The sequence below is a fragment of the Scomber scombrus genome, chromosome 6 (genome assembly GCF_963691925.1).
Source record: "Scomber scombrus chromosome 6, fScoSco1.1, whole genome shotgun sequence".
In the NCBI taxonomy this organism is placed as follows: Eukaryota; Metazoa; Chordata; class Actinopteri; order Scombriformes; family Scombridae; genus Scomber; species Scomber scombrus.
Window position 1 is genome coordinate 20601147 of NC_084975.1, and position 26123 is coordinate 20627269.

Here is a 26123-nt window from a genome sequence, read left to right on the forward strand (position 1 = left end):
CCTTTGTGAAAATTGTGGTTGAAATTATGATGAACAAAGTGTAATAGCTCATAATTTTGTCCAGCAAGGTGTTTACATTTCAAATCTGAGTCTATTTGTCATTTCATCTGTAAAAAAAATACAGATAAAATCAAATAATTTTTCCTCAAGTATAAAACAGACAAATCCTCTGGCAAAACTATAAAGCAGCAAGACAAAAAATTCAAGGTTAGTGAGGCAGTTGTTCAAATTAAGTGTATATAGCAAAGTTAAAAGATAACACAAAGTATAGGGTGTATAAACATTCTTATTGTATACATGTACAAAGCATTTAAAAGTGTATCTGAAGCTTTTATGAGGCTTCAGCAGTCTGAGTTAGTCATATCAAGTGGATATCTGCCACATTTACAGTCTTTTTAGCATAAAATTCCCTCTTTGTGTTTCCTCAGACAGTGTTTCCCTGTTGAGCTGTTTATAGTAATAAAAAGATGGACGTTGGCACTAAAAAAGACTGTAATATTGAAAGATATCTACTTGATTTGACCAATTTGGATGGCTAAAGGTTCACATAAGCTTCAGATAAACTTGCATTTTTGCACAGAAGGAGGACTGTGGACTTTGACCTCCTTTGCTTACATTCTGCATTATGAAGAAATCTTCTAATGGCCAGTATGAACAGGAGGAATGATTACAGCAAGAAAACCCGGATTTTAATTTTCATTTGGTGAACATGATATTGTTTCAAGACGGACTGAATGAAGCTCATACGGCATCTTAATTAGTAAAAAGCATAGACATAATAAAGGATACAGGTCTGTTTTTGCAGGAGAAGGTACTGGAGCCCATCCAGAAGGTGGCGCTGCAGCAACCACTAAGCTGCTAAAGGACTGGTTTGACTTGATCCATGCTTGCACCGTTAAAGAGGACTCTTCTTGGTCCTCTGGAGCTATCACTAAGAAGTTCAGTGAAAGTTTGGTCAAAGCTGCTGTCTTCGCTGCTTGACTGACCGGTGAAATATAACTACTGAAGATGGGGACAGCATTGATTTACGATGAGGAGATGACCAACTACAAACTGCTCTGGATTGAGTAAGTACAAGACGGATAACTTACCATTTTGGTGCGTAGATAACTAGTTAGATAACCAAAATAAACCTTTGTAGAAACGTTTTGGTTAACTTGAATTTATCGTTGTACCAAGGCTGGTTGGTTGTAGCTGACTGTTATGTTTCACCTGAATTTATTCATTTATTCATATGCTCAAGTACGTTACATTAGCCTTAGCAGCCATTAACTTACCATTCATTCTCCACATTATGTATATATATTATTTCTAAATTATAAGTCTTATTCTGTAGAAACACATAATCGTTGTTGTTGCACGATAGGAACGTAACTTTTAGATTTGTATCTAGTCGGTCAGTTTGGGAGGTGCACCTGTGTGTGTTAATGAGTCCATAGTTTACGTTTATGAATGAGTCCTCAAATGACAAGAAATCGTTACTTAAACTTAATGTTTTCTCCATATGTCCATGCTCCATCGGGTGTGTCTATCCCATCCATTTGAATTGTGCCTCTGACATTTCTTTCTGCACTGTTTTCGCTGTCAAACTGTTTAATAAAGAGCAGAACTAGACTGAAAGTTAATGGACACCCCATATGATTTCATTCAAAACTGTTTTATTCTGTTTTTGGACTGAGATATATGGATGTAGCTCCGTTTTTGGCTTTTTAGACACAACGTTATGTTATCTTTGGCATCATTTTAAATAGTTCAGGGAATAATATTCTTTTTATTTGTGTGTGTTTGCATATCAATTATACAAAAGACACGAGAAGCAAATAAAACCACAGTATACCTTGTTTCAACCAGTGTAACAATTATTTTCCCCAGTTATAGTCCACCATAAAACAATGTCCTAAAGTTTGTCATTGCCGTACAATTAAATGTGTGAATATAACGTATTCTAGTTTTATTGTACCAATTAATCTTTTTATTTTATGTCTTCTTTGGGGGGAGATCTGCCATATAGACTTAGCCTACAGCTTTTTGTTTCAACACTTTAATGGTAAACATACATTGGACCATGAATAAACATCATTATACAGTTGTGTCAGACTACATATCGCCTGAAGTCTTCAACAACAAAGACTGACATAAACACCCACCTCTTTCCCCTTACACCATCTGCCTGCCTACATAGAATAACAATAAATAAATACATTAAATTACATTAAAACGATAAATAAAATAAGTTTACAAACAGATGACAAAATCAGTTTCCAAACAAAAAGCATGAAGTTATAGTAATAAGATCACATCATCAAACACTAAAGAGACACTGTTACAAATATTTGGTCATAGCAAACAGACAGAGTAGTCGTTGATCCGGAGGGAGTGTGCACAGGTTCTGAAAGTGTGCTAGAAAAAGCTGCCACTTCTTGAAGAATGAGTCTGTTGATCCTCTAAGGGTAAACTCTGTTTTTCCCCGCTGGAGGAAGAACGTGAAGAGGAGGGACGGGAGATTTCCAGTATAAGAGTATTTTTCTTCTAGCCAGGAGCATCAAGAAACCTGTCATATGAGTCTAGCCTCAAGCTTCTTGACCTCTCCTGTCACATCAGTTCTTTAAGATGTTGTTTGTATGTAAAAAGTACAAAAGTACTCTTAACTAAATGATGAAACACAAATTGTCATGAATTGAAGTGCAGATAAAGTATATTTGGCTACTTCATATATAAATCTACAACACAAAATTGAAACACTTAATCCAGCCTCATGTTATTCTGTCTCCAGTCCTGCATGTAAGATCGAGGTTCCCGAGCGTCTCACAGTGAGTCACGAAGCTCTGGTCAGGAACGGTCTGGCTGATCGCTGTGTGTCCATACCTGTCCGGGAGGCCACAGACACAGACATTCTGCTGGTTCACAGGTCAGTCTTGATGTTGACAAAGACCCCCCCCCACCCCCCCCCCTTTTTTTTTCTACTTCTGGAGATGAGGGTGAAGCAAATGCCTAAAATAATGAGCTACGTGTACTTTGCTGCTACCAACAGTGAGGAATACCTGGAGGCAGTGAAGACGACCCCTTACATGACTCTAGAGGACCTGAAGGAATTCACCCTGCAATATGGTGACACCTACTTCCACCCAGTTAGTACTACATGTAATATCTCTTTTTTGCCTCAGTAGATGCTTAATTAATTAAAGCAGCTCGCAGGCTGTTGTGGTTCATCTGTATCAACACCTCTCAGGTTTTAATGATGATGTAGGTCAGCTTTACTCCTGGCTCATCACCTCCTTTTCTCATTTACTGTCCTAGAACATCTATCATTGTGCCAAGCTGGCTGCAGGAGCCGCACTGCAACTGGTGGACAGTGTTATGACGGGGAAGGTGAGGAATGGCATGGCTCTGGTCAGGTGAGGATGAGTGGCTTGATAGATACTCTGATGCTACATGTGTGCATTTGATTGTCCTGACAGGTTTAGTCCATTTAACTTTATGTAGTAGACATTTTGCTAAATTCGTTAATAAGTAATTACTTTTGAACTCAACTTTTTAACAATACTCAGCTTATAGTGGGGGTTCGAAGGCCTTTCTTCAGGCTTTGTAAATTGAACTGCATAATTAAGAAACTAAATATTACTATTTTAAGTAAGTGGGATGTTTATTTAGAATCACAACCGCACAAAACACTAAAACTAATGACCAAATACTTGATATGTTCTCAAATGTTAATATTTGCCCTCTTTCCTGAATTTTATGTCATTATAAACTGAAGCTTTGGGGGTTTATTTGTTGCTCATCTGTCTAATTAACAACTTTCAAGAGATATTGTTGTGCTCTTTATAGGCTTATTGTTTTATAAGTTACAGGAAAGAAATCCTGACATATATACACCACCTCTCTGTCATTGTTAATAGACCACCTGGACATCACAGTATGCGCAGTGCTGCCAATGGTTTCTGTGTGTTCAACAATGTGGCCATAGCAGCTAAATATGCCCAGAAAAAATATGGGGTTCAAAGGTAATGTGACTATTTATTCTTGCAACTATGAGAGAGATAGATTCTCTGAAAACGTCCACATTTAGTTCTATACACTATGTTTTTTTTTTTCAGGGTGTTGATAGTTGACTGGGATATACATCATGGTCAAGGGGTGCAGTACTGCTTTGAAGACGATCCAAGGTGAGTCTTTCTAAACGGGAAGGGATTCTAAATTTAATATGTGGACATTGTCTGTTGTCTGACGTCTTACATTCTGCACACCACATTTTCCAGCGTGATGTACTTCTCCTGGCACCGATATGAGCATCAGAAATTCTGGCCTAATCTTAAAGAATCAGACTATGATTGTGTTGGCAAAGACAAAGGGGCTGGATTCAATATAAATGTACCATGGAACAAGGTCAGTGACGCCACCAAAATACACCTGAAATTATTATGAATCTTTTTTCTTTCTTTTTTTTGGGCCTTGTTAATGGGATGCATATGCTTGTCTTTATACTACACTCTACTTTTGTATCCTCTGAAAATATGATGAAAAGAGAACTAAAACATGCTATTTCTTCTTTTAAACATATTAGTTAATTAAAACATAGTCTTGTCTTTGTCTTTGTTCAGACAGGAATGCAGAACAGTGACTATCTTGCAGTCTTCTCTCATGTCCTCCTGCCAGTGGCATATGAGGTGAGACAGAAAATATACATTTTGATGGACAGATAGACTTGCGGGGGATTATTTAACTGAACATGTGATTCTTTGTCACAGTTTTGTCCAGACTTGGTGTTGGTGTGTGCAGGCTTTGACTCAGCTATCGGCGACCCAGAGGTACTAAAGATAAATCATTACTTTAATAGATTTTGGACTGCTGCAAATACTCATGTTTTAACTGTTTTGTATGCTGAACCTCCTGCATGTAGAATCATATGCAAGAACACACATTTTATTATTTGTTTGTGTTATTTATCTCATGACCTGTTTACTGCTGCATTCAATCAGTTCACTAACTGTCGATTATGATTTTGTATATTTTCAGGGTGAAATGTTTGCCACCCCGGACATCTTCGCCCACCTCACTCACCTCCTGATGAACCTCGCAGGAGGCAAACTGTGTGCTGTGCTGGAGGTCAGTTTGTTGTTATCAGACTACAGAACAACAACCTACTAAAATCAACACAAACAAATGACACAAATGCACACATTTCTGTAGATATATATTTCTCCCTTATTTCTTTAACAATTGTTTTTCTGGAGACACCATCAGTTGAGTTTTTTTTGTTTTGTTTGAACAACAGTGACTGAAAACATACACAAGTCTGATCTATCAATACCTGAGTTACACGTTCCTATTCATGTCATTTTTAATAGTCTCAGCAGTATGGGAGATTTTTACAGTTTGCTGGTGTCCTTTGGGAAGAGCTGGGAGGTTATATTGTGTGAATGTTTTTCAGGGAGGGTACAACTTGACTTCCCTCGCCCAGTCTGTCTGTCAGACAGTACACACTTTGCTCGGAGATCCTACACCTCGGCCTGCAATCATCGACAGTCCCTGTAAAAGGTCTGCCCCACTCTGAATAAAATGTGTGCTTGTAAGTCTTAACTTTTAAGGGTTTTTATTTGTTTTGTTTTTTTAACTGTAGTGATTTTTTTTCTCTCTCAGTGCACTTGAGTCCCTTCAGTGTGTGCGATCAGCTCATAAGAAGTACTGGTCCTGCCTCAAATATGCAGGTATAACATCCATATTGTTTTCAACTATTCCTTATTTAAGACCTTGTATCAAGAGGTAAGACATCATGAACTGCCTTATAAAAGATTTTATATTGCCTTTCTCCAGCTGATCCACCAGACTTTGATCTCAGCACTAAGCGCATTAAACTGGCAGAAGAAGAAGAAGAAGAAAAAAAGCTGGAGCAGGGAGATGAGGCAATCACCACAAAGGAAGAAATGTGGCCGGAGCCTCCGAAACGTGTCGCCCCTCCTGTTCGTACCGCCGTAGTGCTCCCTGAAGGTGTGGCTTGCCCGGCAGGATGTAAATGTTTCAGCTCATCATCAGAGAACCTCAGCCCACATATAGCCAACAAACTCAGGTGCAGAGCTGTTGGTGATGGTTCATTACAGTAAACACAAATTAATTTATAGTAATAAACTTCAGCATGTTCACTGAATCCAAAACAACCATAGTATGTTAAAATATCCCTTTTTTTCTTTTTTCTATTTTTTTTTTTATAATAAGAGAGAATTTCCTTAATGATGCAGATGACAGCGATGCTCTCTTGACTTTTGCCAGTCTCATCGGCCTTGTAGAGAAAATGGAGAAGAATGAGGTACAGTTAGAGTATTGTTTTTTCAGGGGGGGGGGGGGGGGGGTTGTTAGTACTGCGATGTGATCTCCTCCTTGTGAAAACGTTTTTTTTTGCTTTGCTGCCTGTATGAGCTTCATGCTGATGTCATTACATTTAATTACTGCCTCTCAGATCTGCAGTGGCTTGGCACTGGTCCATGATGTCTCCATGGCGACAATGTGTGTCATCCAGCATGCTGCAACTGATCTCAGCAACCGGTATAACAATGTGGATCTAATCCTAACTTGCTTATTAATGAGAAAGTGATGAGCGTGTGGCAAAACAAGTTGTTGTGCAGAAATATCTTTACAGAAAACATCCACTTAAAACATTTTTTTTTTATCTTGGCTGTGTGTGTTTTGTGTTTTTGGAGGCAATTTGTTATTCAGCAGCTTGTTTTTCTTATGTGTGATGGCCAAATGAAGTGATACCCAATTTGGGTACAGTTTTTTGCAGCTGACTGAAATAATAACAGTATAGATGCCCCTTCAGAATCAAAGAGAAATTTTGAACAGTCACTGAGCAATTACAGATTAAGATTAACAAATCTAACTATAAATTATAAAGAACAAGCTGACTTAAATAAATACATGTAAACCAGCAAAGGGCTTTACAATGAAGTTTACATGTCTATTAAAGGCCAGCTTACTGTTAAGATAGTATAAATGTACTGTATACATTTGATGCTTCTTTTTCTTCATGCAGTGTTTTGGTCGTGTGTGTTGGAGATGAGATGAGCCCAAGTCAGATCACAGAGGATGGGTGATTATTATTTATACTCTCCTAAAAACTTTGCGATTTTGACAAATTTTGTCCCTATTGACTGCAACAGAACAAACAACATGATAATGAGGATCTCTCAATTTTTAGAAAAACACTGGTGGTCCATATCAGCGGGAAGCAGCCAGAGGAACAAAAATGCAAATATTACATTCCTGTGTGTCTGAAGAAGGTGATGTTCACTACATGATGGACTGGGTGTTAATTCATATTTGTGTTTTTATCTGTCTTAATGGTTTACAACAATTCTTGTGTGAACATTTTGTAGAAGTTTAGCACATCATGAAATCTTAAATACTTATATATTCATATTCATGTTTTAATCCAGGGTTATTTTAGTAGGATTATTTAGTATTTTGTAGTAAAAACACTGCAACAATTTGATTAAATATCATTATCGGTTATCAATTATCAGGTTTTTTTCTATATGAAATATTTTAACACATGGATGTGATATAATGCAAAATCCTATATGAACATGTGTTTCATGTGCAGGGGATGTCTTTGTGTTTGTGCTCTCACAGGGCTGCAGTGAGGTATCAGGGTTCGTACAGGCCATGCTCAGCCTCCTTCTTCCTCTGGGGTACGAGTACGACCCCAGTCTGGTTCTGCTGGTTCGGATGCCAGACAACGAGATATATGACAGTGTGTGGCAACAACTAACAAGCCTGCTGCAGGGCCTTGCACAAGGACGCACACTGGTTCTCATGCAGGTGAGAAGGCTGGGATGCCCTAAGCTGTCCATCTTTGGCTTTACTTAGGTGCAAGTGGCATTGTAATCTACTTTAGTGGTCAATCATTTATTTATTTATGCATTAATTTTCAGGAAAGTGAGAAGGCTTATATCAACCCAACAGCCTCTTCCCTCCTTGGGAATGCTGCTCCCTCTCTGGGGCCGCTTCCTGCTCCTCTACCAGATGATGTTGAAATGCTGGAGAGCCTCAGACACAGGCTGCAGACTGATTGGAAACTACTGCAGACCACAGGTACGACTGTGTAATTTAATATCTTCAGAGCGTTTAAAATGTCGGAATGAAAAAAATAACAACAAATGTTACATTCAATAATTTTGTCTCCAAAAACAGCACCAGAAAGCGAAGGAGGTGATGACCACTAAAGCCACTCTGTCTCCTCTTTGTCAAAATCAGATGAACAACATCAACATCAAATGTGTTAATAACATAATAACATTTTATACTTTTTGTCCATTTTTTATGTCCAAACTGACCTTATTAACATATTCTGTCATAAAATAACCAGTATGTTTCAACAGATGTGAACAGAATACATGGAATTATGTTTTACACAAGGACATTATTATATATTTTGTGATGAGGGATGATTGATTGTGAAAGTGATTGACTGGGCTTTTAAATAATAAGGCTAGGCTAATAATGATGTGTGTGTATATATGGTGGACATAATCTAAGGCCCTGAAGACTTTTTTTTTTTTCATTTTCTCAGCTTCTTACTGTGAGTGATTGGGTCCTACATGAAGTTTAAATAATTTTGGTCCAATCACATGACAGATTTTAGTTTAATTTATTTTTCAAGTTCTTCTCACTAGGTTGAAGTGGGAAGTCCCAGTCATAAAAATATGATATGTACCTCTGAGCATCAATCAGGGCTTTGTAATATTTTTAGTGTTTGAAGTCTGATGACAGTTGTGAGATTGTATTTTAATAAATGAACTTTTTTTTCAAACTTTTACTTTGTTGCATATTTTGTTGAATATTTAACGTTATCGAGAACTTAAACACCCCCTCCACTCAGAAATGTATTGTGCTTCTTCTTCCTTTAGTTGGATGTTTGGACTCAGTATGTTACGTATGTTATATGTTACATATCTTTAGGTGATCTTTAAGATTTAAACCCACGTTTTTGGACCCTTTTTAAGATTTTTTTTGCACCTGAAAAACATTTAATATTTCATCACCTAACTCTGAGGGGTTTGCACATTTAGAAACTGGCTATTTTGTTACAAACCATCAGGATGAACATTCCTGTATTACACCAATACATTTAGTCCCTTTTTAACTAACAAAACACTTATTTAATGTTGCTTCTCCTCCATTCTAACACTTTTTCATAAAGTCTTAGAAGCCAAATCAGTTCACACCTTTAAAAAAACATCAAGTCACATATAACACATATCTTTTTTTCTTTTCTTTTTTTTACTTTTTTTTGTACACCTTAAGGTCTTCTCCAAACCTGTTTTGAAAACTCAATCATCCTGTTAAAAAGAAAAACTTCAAAAATTCAAAATTACTCCTTCTTCTTTATTGAAAAAATCCACAATCTATGACTACAGTATGTAAATATTTTCATTTCAAAAGTTGAACTGTTGCACAGAGGGAGAAAAACAAAAAAAATAGTCTGCTGGTACGGCATATAACACCTAACTGAGGAAACAATGAGAAAAGCACGGTTTTTTTGAGAAGGTACTGTAATTATGCTTAATAAGGAAAAAATATGAAGTGGTGTTTTAAAGATTTTCCTCATCTTGCCGATAGAGGCGCTGTGAGGCGAATAGTCAGCAGATGACGCATGAACCTCAGCTCACATGTGAGTTCATCATCTGTATTGATGCCCGACCAACCTCCTGTGTGCGTTGGAGTGTCTGTGTTTATTGTGTGTTTTCAGGTCGTCCGCTGCTGCCTGAATGCATCACAGGGAGGAGTGAGGTTACTAACGCAGCTCTGACTCAGGACCGAGAGAGAGAGAAAGAGAGAGAGCACACACACTCTCTCACACACACACCGAAAAGATGTCTGGGACTCCGACCGCATCTGCGACCCTGCCGCCCACAAAAATGAAAAAGGAAGAGTCTTTTCTGGGGAAATTAGGAGGGACCCTGGTGAGGAAAAAAAAATCTAAAGAAGGTAAGCACTTCAGAGGATGATTTTTGTTCTTAATGTGTGTGTGTTATCAATGAAAAGCCACCTCTTTTGTGTTTCTGTCCATGGTGCTGCAATCACATGATACCCTATTATAATACTCTCCCCTGGGCTCCATCATAAACTGTACACATGATTAACAACAGTTATAGTGTTTCCCTGGTACTCACTTTATCTTGACTTTATGGTTTTATCTCCTTTTGGCATAATTATCCAATCTGAGTCAATGTTTAGCTTAGTTTTAGTTCATCATTAGTTCAATAATGAACACACTTTGAGCTATACTGTAGTTCTGAGTTTTATAAGGCTAGATCTGGTATGGTAAGAGACACTTCTGGGTGAATGTAGGGCGAGACAAAGCCTCATAGGGCTCCACTGGCATTTAACATGAGGTAATAAACATAAATAGATCAGTCAGTCAGTGACCGGTGACAGGAATGCAAGGTTATAAAGATAAAACTGTAAGAGGATTACTGTGTTCACTTTCTTCAGGAAATCAGAACAATATTCATCTTTAACTCGCCGTAGTTCAATTGTTTTACAAACTATTTCCGAACCTCCCACAGCCCAGTCACTGTCTGGTAGAAAGGGACAGCTGCAAGCTTTAACACCACAGTGTGGGTTGTGTTTGTGTATTTGTGTGTGTGTGTGTGTGTGTGTGTGTGTGTGTGTGTGTGTGTGTGTGTGTGTGTGTGTGTGTGTGTGTGTGTGCGTGCATGCTCTCAGGCATGTGTTTATAATCTCCATTAAAAGGGAGGCCCACCAGCAGCAGGACAGACATATTAATTGTTTAGGAGCCTCATTAAGTTCCACACATAATCTGCAAAAATCTGGGGGTTTTCCACACATTTTACAAATTATGAGATTTCCTTACCTTTATATTTATTTATATAAGTGTTAAAGTTTTTCGTTTAGGCTCTTAAAAATGAACAGTCGTTGCAAACTCATGCTCTGATCTTCTCAATTTAACAGTGAAGCCATATAAAGTGTGAAGTGTTGAGTTTCATGATTGCAAACATCCCAAAACTTATAGAGCTGCTACAAGACGATATTTACGATACTGCCAGACAAAGCGGAATAAGGTTGGGTTTTTTTCACCCTTAATGCCAATGAAGATGGATTGAGAGGGTAAATATTAAACAGAGCAACCTGCAGACAGCTTAGCCCTGTCAGTTAATTAGATGATAACTGAGAGGTTTATTGGTTTATTGGTTTATTGGTTTATTGGTTCCCGTTGTTAAAATTTGATGATGAAATTATGTCTAGAAGGCATCTTTAAAATTGTGCTTAAAGACTCACAATAACCTGCTCCACTGTGCTATTTGCTGTTGTTCAGTGACCAATGCAATTACAGAGTTCTGAATGTTACCATGTGTGCCTTTTTTATCAGCATGGAAGGAGGAAGACTTAATTGATTATTCAGGCTTCAGGATAGACCTGTTTTCCAAACATATCTGCACCAATTTAACAAAAATGTGTGATCCAGTTGACTTAATACTTTTCATTTTTCAAGCATAAATGACATATATTTACCGGTTCCATGTAGCTTCTCAAACATGAGGATTTGCTGCTTTTCTTAATCATACAGTATATGATCGTTAATTGAATATTTTTTGGGATTCAGACTGTTGGTTGGACAAAATGAGCAATGTAAAGACGTCACCAAAGACATTGACCAATTGTAATGAGCATTTTGTTGTCTTTTTGGTTTCATAGACAAAACTTTTACTTGAGAAACTACTAGGAAGAGCAATGTATGACAGAAATAAGTCTAAGTTGCAGTCTTAATTCAACATTGATATTAGAAATCTTCCATGACCCACATCTGCTAATCAAGGGACAAGACGTGGGGTCCAAGGTTTGTGACACTGTGGTCTAGTCTAGTGCATGTAGAGAGGGTAAAAACCTGTCTTATGCACCACTAATGAGTAATACCAACACATAAATGTATCTGTTCCTGTATTTGTCATCCCTCACCCTACCTAAAAAAGACCCCTGATAGATGCTAAACCTTAATTTGACACATGGCTCTAAGTCATGCTGAAGGTAGTGAATTCAGCACTGCAGATTTAAAGAATCCCACAAAGCCACAGCTGCAGACAGGTGACAAATTAAAGGAAAAACTGGTACAAGTGTGAATGCTTCATCCCCACAGTGTGGGGTCTGGTGGCTCTGTTATGCTGTGGGGCACATTTCGCAGATTTGTTCGGAGTGATCGCCTTTATTTTATGATTAAACATGTCATTCCTCATGGGAGTGGTCTCCTCCAAGATGACAATGCCCCCATGTATAAGGCACGACTGTTAACTGAATGGTTTAATGAGTATTAAAATGATGTGAATCATATGCTATGGCCTTCACAGTCATCAGATCTCAACCCAACTGCCTATGTGACGCCTACGTGAGATTTTGAACCAAACTGCTAGACAGTGGTCTCACCACCATCATCAAAACATCAAATGAGAAAATATGTTTTGGAAAAATTTAGTTCATCCCTCCACTAGAGTTCAGAGACTTGTAGAATCAATGCCAAGGCACACTGAAGCTGTTCTGGCAGCATATGGTGACCCAAAACCTTACAAAGACACTCCATGTTGGTTTTTCCTTTAACTTGCCACCCATCTGCACTTTAGAGGGCAGCCTGTGAGACCGCAGTGCCCCTTTGTGGTCAAAGTGGAATAAAGCTCAATGATGCACAACACAGTTAAAACAGCAGCAGATCTAAGTTCAACTTAGAAATCATTATAACAAAAGAAAGGTATGATTCAAGATTCAAGATTCAAGACAACTTTATTAATCCCTTGGAGGGCAATTCATTTGCGAGGTGTAAACTTGCTAACAGACTGCAGTTTGTAGCGTCACATGCTGCTTTTGTGGTTTTCTGTTACTTCTGGGTGTGGTGCACTATATCCTCTAAAGGGAACACCCAAGAGAAGCCAGCTGTCACTGGAAAAGTTGACAGCTTTTGCTGAATAATCATAATAGGAGTAATCGGACTGTTCCTTTGAGGAACAGACTTACTGCGTCTTAAACTGTGTTGACGCTCCTTTGTAACTGTGCATAGATGTTTTAGTACTTAAAGCATCTTATTCCCCTTCTTGTATTAGAAATGGGATGAAAATAGTTGCGTTAATCATTTCAACAAGACATAAAGGAACATGTATTTTTTACACAGTTCAGATGCCTGCATTTGCAGACATAGTTCTCAAAGATACGAGCTTCTTTTTTTTGTACGTCCTGATAAACTGAAAGGAAGTCTGTGTTTCTCTGACAAGGCAGAAGTCTCACTGTCAGCAACAGGCACTTCTGTTATAATAATAGTTTAGTCAAAGCGAAAATCATGTTTTTTCTTTATAAGGACAGGGAGGATGAGTGTCATGTCACATCCTGGCCGTTTTATTTGAGAGTGAGGAGTGTTTACACTCTGAAAATACAAAGTTTAACTTACATACAGGTTGCTCTAGGATGGATGCTGGTAATAGTAAGTTGTGTGTCTTTCTACCCCATGTTAATTGTTGCTATTTCATTTTTTTTCACATGTTGCTTATTTTATTGTTGCTGCTTTCACATAACTATCAAGAGATGGAGAGGAAACCATGTATTAATTAAGTTGTTGTGCATACACCTAAAAAAGTATGTGTAACTTAAAAGAACAGGTACTATCAGTGTAGCTTAAGCCTGATAATGTTTACCCCTCTGTGCTTAACAGCTTCATTGTTGTTTAAAACTTATTAGAAACATGTGAATGAGCCACACTGATGTGTTCATCATGTGTAGTTTATTTTGGTTGGATTGTACAGATGTGTCTTGCGGACATAAATTCAAAATTAAAAGCTGGACTAACACTGTTGGTTTTGGTCTTTTTGTTGGCATTGTCCTTTAAACCAACAGCATTGTAAATACAGTATTTAGATTACTGTGCTGTCTCTTAAATTCATTTAAAAATGTAAACATTGCCGTTGCATTGCCCTGATGTGACAGTTAGACCAGAAATGGTTAGTCGATAAATCGATTGGATGATCAACAGAGAATGTATCAGCAACTACTTTGATAATCAGCTAATATTTTAGCAAATTTCAGCATCTCATATGTGAGGATTTTCTGCATTTGTGTTTCATATATGATAATCAAAATTGTTTTGGGAGTAAAAATTGGATAGTGAAGAAGAGGAACAAAAAGTATAAAAGGTATTTTTCAACTATTAATCAATTACTACAAAGCAGATGTACATGCAATAGTTTTTTATATAGAATAAAACTGAATCAGAATAATGAGTAAATAATGTGTAATATGAATATTAGCTGTAATAAGTCTCATGGTTAATATCTGCTGAAGGCTTTCTGTGGAACATACTGTCATCTCCTGGCTGCTGTTACTCACCAGTTCCTGTGTTGGTGTAAATAACCAGCGCTATATTTAAGGTCCAGTCTGTCTTCTCCATACTGCCGCATTATTTATATCTTCTCCTGATGCCACAGTAAACCGCCTCCCCCCCCTTGGGAGCAGTGGAACCAGCTGATAGGAGGTCGATTTCAATCAGCTTTAAGCTGTTGTTTACGTTGTTGACTGATTATACTTCTATACCCTCTAAAGCAAAAGAAATCTGAGCATATGTGGCTGCTGTATGTCCCTTGGTATTATGGTTTGTAAAGCCACAGAGGAGCTTTTTACATGAATTTGTACAATAAAGCCGGCGTAAGATAAATGTTCTTGACTGCAGGCTTTGGTTTCTATTGAATTAGTGTAATTCTGTTAACAGGAATACAGCCACTGCCTGATTGATTATCCGCTGCAGCAAAACATATTAAAAGCTCCATTTAGAGGGTCGAGTTATTCACTGAAACAAGTCTATTCTCTTATATTACTGTAAAATTACTCGACTGCAGCTAATTTAAACAGTCAGGTATGATTGGTACCAACAAAACAATTAAAAGGGGTTTTTTTTTGTGTGAGAAAATATTCTATTGAGGGCTGAAACAGCATGCTGCATGCATTCATATGGATATTAAATCAGATCCAGAGCACATATTACCTGTCATAGATGAGTGCAGTCTGTCCTGTGTCCACTGTTTACTGGCTCAGAGGTTACTGATGCAATAGGGACACTTTGGTGCTTTTATGTCCAGTATGGTGTCTCCTTCCTGTCCCGCACACACATACGTACAACACACACACACACAGACACACACACCCCTCTGCTTCTCCGGTAACTGGACCGTGGAGGGTTGTGACAGAAATAAACACGTGATGACGCCCCTGCTACTGCTCAGTCCCACCAACTACGATTCACACACACATATATACACACACGTACAGAATATACGCTCCTACGTTTTCTACCTTCGCTCCCCTCCATCGGTGGGAATCCAGAGTTTTATAGTGGGGACATGGCAGGGCTACTGTGTGGGACAAAGAGGAAGAAACAAGGTAATTTGTTTTTTAATGTTGATTTTTAAGGAACTTGGAGGTGGAAATGGGGAAGCGGGACCTGTTACCTTAGTTAACTGTAGGTTAATATCCAGCATTGTGTTTTGCCAGTTGTGAGATGTCAAAAACATGTAAGTAGTTACTGTAAAATGTTTACTGAACGTAATAGAATTAGATATGTGTCTTTGAGAGTGTTTCTGTTAAATATCTGGTCGGTGTTGTATAGTTTTACCATTTTACACAGATTTTAAGTGCTGAAGCTCTGTCCAGCAGCAGTAGTTCAATCAGATGTTCAGAGGGACTAGGAGAGAGGAAGCACAATTATGATGAAATGCAGCAAGCCTGCTCTGTAATTACAAAGCGAGCTGCTGATCCGTAGTGAGATTCAGGTCTAAAGTAAATCTCTGCCTTGAGCCGGCACTCAGCTCTTATAAGAAGCCTGAATCAGATAGGAAATCTGTGGGGACCCTTCCTCCCTGACCAATTTAGTATATCTTCTTTTTGCAAATGCTTTGAAGTTGTGACTTTTAGATTATATGATAAATATGTAGACTTTTTTCCTCTTATATTCAATGAGAAAAAAATCAATTTCACATATTTTTAATATAAAAAATGCTTAAAGTTCTGCCTTTTCTTTTGTTTCCATCTTCACCTTGGTTGTCCTCGTGGGCTTTATAAATAGCAAAGTCAATGAAATGACAGATCTGAGACCATTGATTGTAGTCCAGCCTGTTGCAGGTCCTACAAATTGAAAAGCAGGATGATAAAAGCAATGTGGCCATTAGAGAGAAAAAGCCTCAAATCCCCAGAGTATCCAGTCATAAGTGAAAGCATCTCAGCAGAAATTGATTTTGTTCCCACCTGCGACTCAGAGTGTGCATTAGTGTACTTTTTTTTTAGTCTTGCCACCTTCAGTCAACTTAAATGTCCTGGTTTCAGTGAGATTCTGCAAAGATACAGCATGCTAAAATGATTAAATGTTTGTGTAAGTTGTTGTAAGTTGTAGATCTGTACCGGGAAGGGAGCCTCACGTGGCAGGAGAAAAGTGAGGAAGTGACCCGTGTTTGACATTTTTTGTTACAGTTAAACATCCCTGTTTCTCATAAGCTGTTTGATTACTTTTTGTAGGTCACAGTTTGGTAACGACATCCACTGATGTACACGTTGCAGAAGAATGAGCATATGACATTAAATATATATTTACATGTATTTTATATTATGGAATTGGGACTTAAAGTGGAATTATTCTGGCTGAAAAAGGTTGATAAGTGTTACTATTAGAACTGGGCCAATTAATATTTGTGAGTGATTGAAGCCTTTCTGCATGAAATACGAAGGTTAAAAACACAATTTAAAAACAAGTTGACTTTTTGAGTCTGTAAACGCACTATTTATCCTAGTATCTCTAAAAGTAGAATGGGAGGCAGAGCCTTCAGTTATCAGGCTCCTCTCCTGTGGAACCATCTCCCAGAATCGGTCCGGAGGGCAGACACCCTCTCTACTTTTAAGAGTAGGCTTAAAACCTTCCTTTTTGATAAAGCTTATAGTTAGCCAGCTCCTAGTTTATGCTGCTATAGGCTTAGACTGCCGGGGGACTCCTACCTCCATGATGCACTGAGCTCCTCTCTCCTCCTCTCTCTCTCTCTATCCATCATCTATATCCAATAACATTCATGTACTATTAATGCATTCAGTAACCTACACTTCTTCCCCGGAGTTGTCTGTGCTTTCTCGTCTCATAGGTAATCTGGGCCTGTAGACGTCCGGATGACAGATTTCAGTCCCGGACCTTCTAGCTTCAATGTTTATTTTCTATGTGCTTCTCTCTCTTTCCTATTCTTGCTCTCTCTCCCCTCTACCCCAACCGGTCGAGGCAGATGGCCGCCCACTTTGAGCCTGGTTCTGTCTGAGGTTTCTTCCTGTTAAAAGGGAGTTTTTTCTTGCCATTGTCGCTAAGTGCTTGCTCATGTGGGAATGTTGGGTCTCTTTAAAATTAAAACCTGAAGAGTTCGGTTTAGAACCTGCTCTATGTGTAAAGTGCCTTGAGATAACTTTGTTGTGATTTGGCGCTATACAAATAAAGATTGATTGATTGATTGATTTATCACCCCTCAATTTCATTAATCAAAAGAAAAACAAATGACTAAAAGTAAGTAAGCTGATCATAATAATGATAACAAACTGTATTTCTATAGCACAGTTCATGCATAAAATTAAACATTTAACATAAAAGCCAAAAATCATGACATTTATAATAAAATATATTTAAATGACAGAAAAGACCAAATAAAATAGTAAGTTGATAAATAAGCAGGAAAAAAGTTCAAGTTAAAAGTGTGTCTTAAGGTTTAATTAAAAAGTTAATATTAATATTAAAAAGATTTAGACTCCAGGAAAATCTGTCACTGACAGTAAATAGAAAAAACTGGCAGGATGATGGAAGAACAGTAAAAGTTGTTTGAGGAGGAGCAAGTCCAACAAACTGACACCAAACTCACAAGACACTCTACCCACAGGGTTTTATGTGTTGATTGTTCACTAAGACTGTTAACAATGACACTGAGCTACATCTGACAAGCTTTCTGTCTCTTATTTATTTCTTCTTTGGTGTCTGTCTCCATGTTTTTGCCTGCTCATTTCATTCTCTGCCTCTGTACTCTCTATCCTTTCAATTACTTATGAGCTGGACTTTCAATTAAGTATTTAGCTGTTGCTCTGTTGAATTGAATTAATTTTTGGTCTTTGTGCTTTTTGTTTTTTTTTCTCATTAGTGAGTGATCTCCATGAGGAGGGGAAGAATGCCATCAATGCTCCCATGCTTCCCTCAGGGACAGACATCCATCCAGAGGACACACTGATGGGTACATACATGCATATATATCATTTAGATGTGAAAACTACTTCTTTTATATTTAGTGGTTGAAAACAAAGCTTGAATGTGCTGGTTATTTTATGAATGGTTGCCAGTGGTTACAGCTGACTGAAGCTACATTTTCAGTATTTTCAACTTCTCAAAACTGATTTTTTTTTTTTACAGCTGTCTGTCTGAGGTTACTAAGGTAACTGACTAAGGGAGTTTGGTGTAACAGTGGAGGAGCAGGAAATGAGAGTGGGTGGGGGACATCTCTGTGTTGCCGTGTGAATCATTGTTGCAATAGGGGGATGGACATTTTTTGTGACTGTAGACTTTATTGTCATGTAAGACAAAAAAAAATATTTGTGCATCCACTCACATTAAACATCCACTCACATTATCTTCCTCAGAGGAAAATGCAGAGAGGTACATGATCAACCCACCATCGCGGGAGTGTCCCAAATTTAAAGACCTGCAGAAGGTAGTCTGGGTTCATGTTACTTCATCAAACATTATCACATCTCTTCAGCACAATTAAGGAAGTAAAACATATGAAGAAAAAAGGCCTGTAACAGGATGATTGTATTGTATTCTGATGTTTGTCCAGGTCCTGATCGACTGGATCAACAGCGAGTTGGAGGAAGACCGGATCATTGTCAAAGACCTGGAGGAGGATTGCTATGATGGACAAGTGCTTCAGAAGTTATTTGGTGAGAAACTTGTTTACTGGCATTACAGCCCCCACAGCATGTTTAGGAATTATTTGTGCATTCAGCTACTTCAGCACCTTCAACTAGTCATGTGCCAATATCAAGAATTGACTTCCTGTGCACAGCAGTAAAGAACTGTTGTTGTTTGGGGGACCCCGCTGGCCTATGAGTTAAGGTGCAGACCATGAATCTCTAGTCCACATTGTCATTCCCTATCTCTCTTTCTCTCTCTTTCCTCTATGTTTTATCTCTTTGTCATCTCAGAATTGTCCGCTTCAAAAAACTGTGTTACCCCCCTCACCCCCCTAAAAATATTGTTTATATCATCACTTTGATGCCTGACAAAGGTCCATGACAGAAACATTGCTTGATCTGGAGTGTTTAGTAGCAGTAAATTGGCAGATGTACCTTGCTTGAAATGACTTGTGTATGCAGTATTATCTTGAATTAGATTTCAAACTTACTTGGATAATGGGTTCTGGTAAACACAGTTCACTCACAACATTTCTCTCATTTTAAAAAACAATTTTTAAATGAAAAACTGTATAATCAGAAACACTGAGGGCCATAAATTTGAGTCATATTGACAATCTGTTGGTCTGTTCAGGGCTTCCCCCCTGTGTCTGTTATGTGTTACAGCAGGTTGAAAACTTTAGGTGACACCCAAGACATCTTCTCATTTCCTAAAAAAGAAACCACAAACCCGAAAAATGAAACCCGAAAAATGATGATGTTTATGAATTAAGCAAAGTTATTGCATTTGGTATGAGAATTATTAATATGCAAACAAACAACAAACACTGACAGGAAGCACTGGGTCAGCAGTCGCACCGTCCCTGGAAATATAGAGAAACACATCAGCTGTTACACATGTATCTGTAGGTAGCAGAGATCTGTGTTTGTTTTGTTTCTTGTGGTCAGTCACCACTACGTTTATTACAAAGAACATATTTTTCCAATTATGTAGATTCTTAAATTCTCTTTCTTGACTGACTCGCTACATGGTTTGTTTGTTTTTTGTAATCAGAGGAAAAAAGGCTGCTTCTGTTCCCCTCAGCTTCTTCTCCCTCTTATTGTCCCCATTGTAAAACACCAACTAATTATTCCAGCCTGACAAAATGTGGCACCCTTTATCAAATATGTACAAGAGAAAAAGAAACATCAAGAACTTGCATATCAATTCTACAGAAGTCAACGGATTTAAAATAGGACTGAAATTTGGTCACAATAGTTGCAAAAGTGTCAAGAATAACAATTAATTCACACAGCAGGAAACAGCAATGTGTGATTTCTTGCTTTCTGTTAGTCTTTTTTTAGTTTTGGCACTCCTTTATCACATTTGCACCATGTGTAATCTCTGTCTTTTATTGCATCAGCGCCCATTTTGAATATTCTTTTTTTATCAGTGTTGCTGGTTTCTTTTTTTTGTAATATTTGAACCCACGCACCCTCAAGATAAGCCTCCCAAATCCTTTTTCTTACTTTACCTCCCTCCGCAAGTCATCTTTGTTGTCTGCATCCACCACATTAGTACATTTTCAAGATCATCGTGTCCTTATTTTCCAAGGAACAGTGATGCAGGCACTGAGGAAACATTTTGTTGTGCACTTTTTAGTTTCAAACACTTTAGTTTTTATGTAAATGAGGTTTTTTTTTTCTCCATCAGCTGACCTAATTTTGGGTTTCTTTTTTTAAATATGGGTGGCAGCTTCTCTCATTTTTTCAGCCCATGCAACATGAAGCAAGCTACTATGACACAATACTGCTGCATGATGCAATTTGTCATGATTGAATGTGGCGTACTTGACACACCGTAATCATATCTCCTCTTTCTCCTGTTGTTGACAGAAAAGCTGTCGGGCAGGAAGCTGAACGTGGCCGAGGTGACCCAGTCGGAAATCGGACAGAAGCAGAAGCTTCAGACTGTTTTGGAGGCCGTTAACGAACTTCTGCGGCCTCACGGCTGGACTCTTGAGTGGAGTGTGGACAGTGAGTCTTACGTTGACTTCTATGAATCACTGCCTAACACATAATTGATTCACTTAATTTGCATTACAAATGGAAAGCATTTAATCCTGTACAGACCTTTGAGAAACTCTACAAACGTAAGGATTTCCCAAAGGAATTAATGGCAGAGTTGTATTAATTGACAGTTTATTAATTGCTCATTTGCATCTGTTCCATTTTTCTTTTGTGTGTGAAGAGACACTGACTGTTACCTTTTATCTTTGGAAAATTGCTCACATCATTATGTTAGCTTGCTGTGTGAAATAAGCTGAAAGTCTCTTTGTGATTTACTGTTACAGCTATCCATTCAAAGAACCTGGTGGCTATTGTATATCTGCTGGTGGCACTCGCCATGCATTTCCAGGCCCCCATCAGACTGCCTGAGCATGTCTCTGTACAGCTGGTGGTGATCAAGGTAAGAAGTCCCCTCAACTCACACAGTCATGCACATTAATCATCATTCTATGCATCGATGTAGGGATAGATAAAGAAATGTGTATATATTGTCAGTTCATGGCTAAATTAAATGTCATCTTTTGGATTTTTTGCCTTTTTTTTGTTTGAGCAGAAACGAGAAGGCATCCTGCAGACTGCTGTAGTGACCAAGGAGCTAACGACCACCACAGAGTAAGAGCGGATACAATCTCCTTAATAGTTTTACCCAAAATCGCCCTCTTCTCATTTTAGTCATCAATTTTAATAACAGTTCAGTGGTAATAATGTTTAATGTAAGTTGTAGGAGGCTAACAAATTTGAACAATTAGAAACTGAATATTTTTTCTCATTCTTATGTTTTTCAGAATGATGTTGGGAAGATTTGGTGAGTTCTTCCCACATTCATTTTACAGTATTATAGAAATGTCATTTTACGTTCATAATTTCTATATTTATCTGCTTAAGAGAATAGTTAAACCTTAGGGGGAAATACACATTTTCACTTTCTTGTTGAGAATTCAATGAGAACTCTCAAGTCTGCACATGAAATATAAAGGTGGAGTCCAAAAAAATACACCTACTAGCACCTCTAAAGCTTACCAACTACCACATTACATCTCATTTGTTTAATCTGTTAACAAACAGGTTGCAGTTTTGTGGTTGTTCAGTTCAGGAGAGGACACCACCATTTTGTACAGATTTGTATCAATGTCTGGTTTTTGTAAGGATTAAATACACAAGATGTACTGTAATAAGTTCATTAGTGAGCTTTAGATGTGCTGGTAGGCAGATTATTTTATCTGTTTCCCCTTGTTTCCAGTCTTTATGCTAATCTAAGCTAACCAGCTGCTGGCTAAAGTTGTATACTTACTGAGAGACCTGAGAGTCATATCAATCTTCTAACTTAATGCTTTACAAGAAAGTAAACCAGCTTGTTTCCCCAAAAGCCAAATTATTCCTTTAAATATCCATAACCTTTTAATATTTTCTTCTTATAACAGAAAGAGATGCATTCGACACTTTGCTGGATCACGCACCTGACAAGCTCAACGTGGTAAAAACGGTAAAATACGTTTTCTTTGCTGCATCACAAAAAGTATAATCACTTGAAATGTGAACAAAATAACAATTAATATTTAATTTATCCTGTTACTAGTCACTCATCACCTTTGTGAACAAACACCTGAACAAGCTGAACCTGGAGGTTACTGAGCTGGAATCTCAGGTAATCATTATAATTATTGTTAATTAGTCAAATGATCATAAGTAATATTCATATTATGTAAGGGGTTTTCATCCTCTGATCTTTCTTCTATTTGTGTACGTTGAATCTTGGATTTCCGTGCTCAAATAGATAAAATCCAACCGGATCTACTTATGCAGTTTTAATATTGAATGTGCTGTTTATCGTAATCTGACATTTTATGTGTGTGTGTGTGTGTGTGTGTGTGTGTGTTTGTGTGTGTGTGTGTGTGTGTGTGTGTGTGTGTGTGTGTGTGTGTGCGTGTGTGTGTGCGTGCGTGTGTGTGTGTGTGTGTGTGTGTGTGTGTGTGTGTGTGTATTCAGTTTGCCGATGGAGTGTACCTCATATTGCTGATGGGGCTGTTGGAGGACTACTTTGTCCCTCTGTACAACTTCTTCCTCACCCCTGAGAACTTTGAACAGAAGGTGATTTCAGTCTCAAAAATAGAATTTTTTTTGGTCAATACGCAGACTTTTTTTTAGCAGTCTGCTGATTTTATATATTGTTTACCCCTCAGGTCCACAACGTGGCGTTTGCCTTTGAGCTGATGCAGGATGGAGGACTGAAGAAACCCAAAGCCAGACCAGAAGGTAATCTATTGTTGGACATGGGACATTATTACAAGATCGGATAAAATACATAAAAAGTGATTTTCCCCGGGGGAGATGTTGGCTCTCTTGCACTGACGGGACAACTTGAAAAGGCATTGTTGAATGGTTGATGTCCTACAACTGCAGTCATATTAAAGGTTGTCCAGTAGGTGGAAACCTTGTTGTACCTTTAAACTCTAACACTGGATGGATGGTGCTGAGTTCATTCAGCCCTGAGCTCCACTTTTTTGTATAATTTGAATAACCCTTAAGAGAATGTAGCAGCTCATCCATAAAGGATTAAAATAGCACTTCAATTTTAAAGTTGACCCCTCATACTCTGCGTTCCTCCTGTAGAGTTAGAAATATTATTACAGAAAAGACAGAGTGGGAAAATTCTCTTTCAAAATGTAATTTAATACTGATGACTGATCACCTACTTAAATTGTAATCAGTATTTTATTCCATTGAAGCACTCTATTGAATTTCAGTTTCTGGTCAGTCCCTTTAATCCATAATAGATTGGATTTGGATTTTTATCATTATGTTATTTTGAGCACACATGGGCTTACAAGTCATCACAAATTCATTTAACCCGATTACAAAATGTTGCATATATACATGTTCAAACAATCCTACAAAAGCTTACAAAATAAAGAAAACCAATGATTTGAACATTAGAATTAATTTGATTTATTTGTGGGAATTTAACATTCAAACATTGTGTCCAGTTTGTGCACGTCTTAGTTTGGAGCCATAAACATCTCAACACTACATTATATATCTTATAATATTCATTAACCTGTACAGTTTAGTACTCTTGTAAATAATTATTTAATTCTCAAAGCTACTGTGTCCACGGTTTTCCTCAATATTTTTTTCCATGTTCTTACTTACATTTTGTTCCACATTGTCATGTCCCATATTGCTCTACAGTATATTTTATATGCCACATCCTATATCCTATAACTTATGTATTGTACATACGTTTTTAGTATTGCCTCTATTGTGTTATACTTGTACTAGCACAGGGTATGAAGATGGTACTTCTGCATTTTTACTGCACAATTTTGTGTGGGACAAATGAATGTTAAAATCTTGAGTCATAAGCTACAGGAGCTTTTCAAGATGTGTAAATATTATTTCTCTCCTTGCCATGGTAATTTAAATGCTTTCCCCTCATCAAACATTTCCCTGACTAAGCCAAAAAGGAAACACTCTTCCCTCCCTAAAACTAGAATTTTTGCAGCAACTGGAAAGATTATAGCTTTTATCTTCATAGCTGCATAACTGCACTCCTGCTACGGTGCATGAGCTCTGATTAGCAAATTGTTTGCTCAGGTTGGGGCACATCTGCAGGTTCATTATAAAAATGAAAGTAGCGCTTCAAGTGCAGTCAACAACAGTGTCACGCCAGCTAACAGGGAAACACAGACTGTAAGAAGCTTAAGGCAACCAAGTTTAAATGGTGATGCAATGACACTGATGAAACTAAACAGTGTTTGACTGGAAATCACTTAACAAAGACCTAGTGATAAGATTTTACAATAAGGAAGTAAGCACACATGTAGTACACCATGGCGCTGACAAAGAGAATATTTTCATGGCTTTGAATCCTTCCTGGGAAGAAGTAATACATCATATGATAATCATTAGCAAATTCTCAGAAAACAATTTTGAGCTCGATTTAGTTTCCAAAAATTACAAATAACCTTTTGAAGTAAAGCAGTCCGACAGCGTCCAGGGAGGAGCCTTTTACGATTTTATGGTAGCATGGCCCATTTGTTTGTTGCTTGAGTATTCCTAGAGGAAGAAGTTGTTTCCAACCTGATGACATTTTGTTTTTGCAGATGTCAAAGGTCTAAACTTTCTTCCTCAAACAACTGTAGCCACACTTCAGCTGCTAATGATCTCTTCTGTCTCCTTTGATGTTGTTTTTTCACAGATGTTGTCAACCTGAACCTCAAGTCCACTCTTAGAGTCCTCTACAACCTCTTCACCAACTACAAAAACTCTGAGTGACTTCTCCCTTTTTCACTCCTGATATTTCTCTGATAACTGCCCTGTGCCTGTGCTGATATCATGCATTACAGTCTGGACACTGGAGGAGACTGACTGGGACTAAAAGTCATCATAATGTGGGACTGAAAGAGACCCAGGGGAAGTAGCCTGAAAAAGGCTCTGAATGTTAGTATTTAATCTTCCCCAAATGTCAGTATTTATTTATTCCTTCCTTGAATGTTATCTGCAACCTAGGAAACCCTGAACTCTTTAGCCTGCATTTGAATATACAGTCAACACTGGAAAAAATGTACAAGGGCAGAATGTTAAAATTGAAAACATGGAAGAGAAGTTTGTGTGTTAAAGTGAACGGATTACTCTCCACCACAAAATATTTAAGAAAGCTGAAAATGTTGGATGTATTATCTGTAAATGTTAAACATTAAAGGAGTAGTTCGACATTTGGGAAATATTATTCGCTTTTATACAGAGAGTTAGGGGAGATCTCTTAACATTAAATGGTATGTTTTACAGCCACCAGTTAACTAAGCGTAGTATAAAGAGTTGAAACAGGGAAAGAGCTTGTCTGTTTCTGTCAGAAGGTATCAAAATCCATCCACCAGCACCTTTAAGACTCACTAAGAAGCACTTAATTGTTTAATTTGTACAAAAACCAAAGTGTGACAATGCAGCAGAGGCAGTAAAGGTGAGAAAAAAGTGGTTAAAATTTTCAGGCTGAACAGCTAACCACACTAACCATTTAGAGAGGTTGTTGTACTTGTATGCCTTTTCAGGCTAATTATTTTACCTTAAAATATCATTGCCACATAATCTGTTACTACAGAATAGAGAAGTGC

At 37.8% G+C, this 26123-nt stretch overlaps 2 protein-coding genes across 2 annotated transcripts; both read left to right on the top strand.

Moving 5' to 3' along the window:
• Positions 1-900: 900 nt before the first annotated feature.
• On the top strand, positions 901-8794 carry hdac10 (histone deacetylase 10). Its single transcript, XM_062420573.1, has 20 exons — positions 901-1067; positions 2774-2908; positions 3032-3128; positions 3298-3395; positions 3900-4004; positions 4098-4166; positions 4260-4386; positions 4602-4667; positions 4749-4808; positions 5017-5106; positions 5432-5538; positions 5641-5708; positions 5815-6067; positions 6214-6304; positions 6455-6540; positions 7028-7084; positions 7193-7274; positions 7627-7815; positions 7929-8088; positions 8188-8794. The coding sequence occupies exons 1-20, from the start codon at positions 1009-1011 to the stop codon at positions 8217-8219; spliced, it is 2031 nt and encodes a 676-aa protein (XP_062276557.1). The 5' UTR covers positions 901-1008; the 3' UTR covers positions 8220-8794.
• A 4604-nt stretch (positions 8795-13398) lies between these two features.
• Positions 13399-25780, top strand: parvb (parvin, beta). Its single transcript, XM_062420920.1, has 13 exons — positions 13399-13480; positions 18198-18287; positions 18691-18761; positions 18888-18990; positions 20839-20979; positions 21297-21412; positions 21566-21624; positions 21798-21817; positions 22434-22495; positions 22589-22657; positions 22999-23100; positions 23193-23265; positions 25211-25780. Exons 1-13 carry the CDS (start codon positions 13465-13467, stop codon positions 25285-25287), a joined length of 999 nt encoding a protein of 332 aa, XP_062276904.1. The 5' UTR covers positions 13399-13464; the 3' UTR covers positions 25288-25780.
• Positions 25781-26123: the final 343 nt, after the last annotated feature.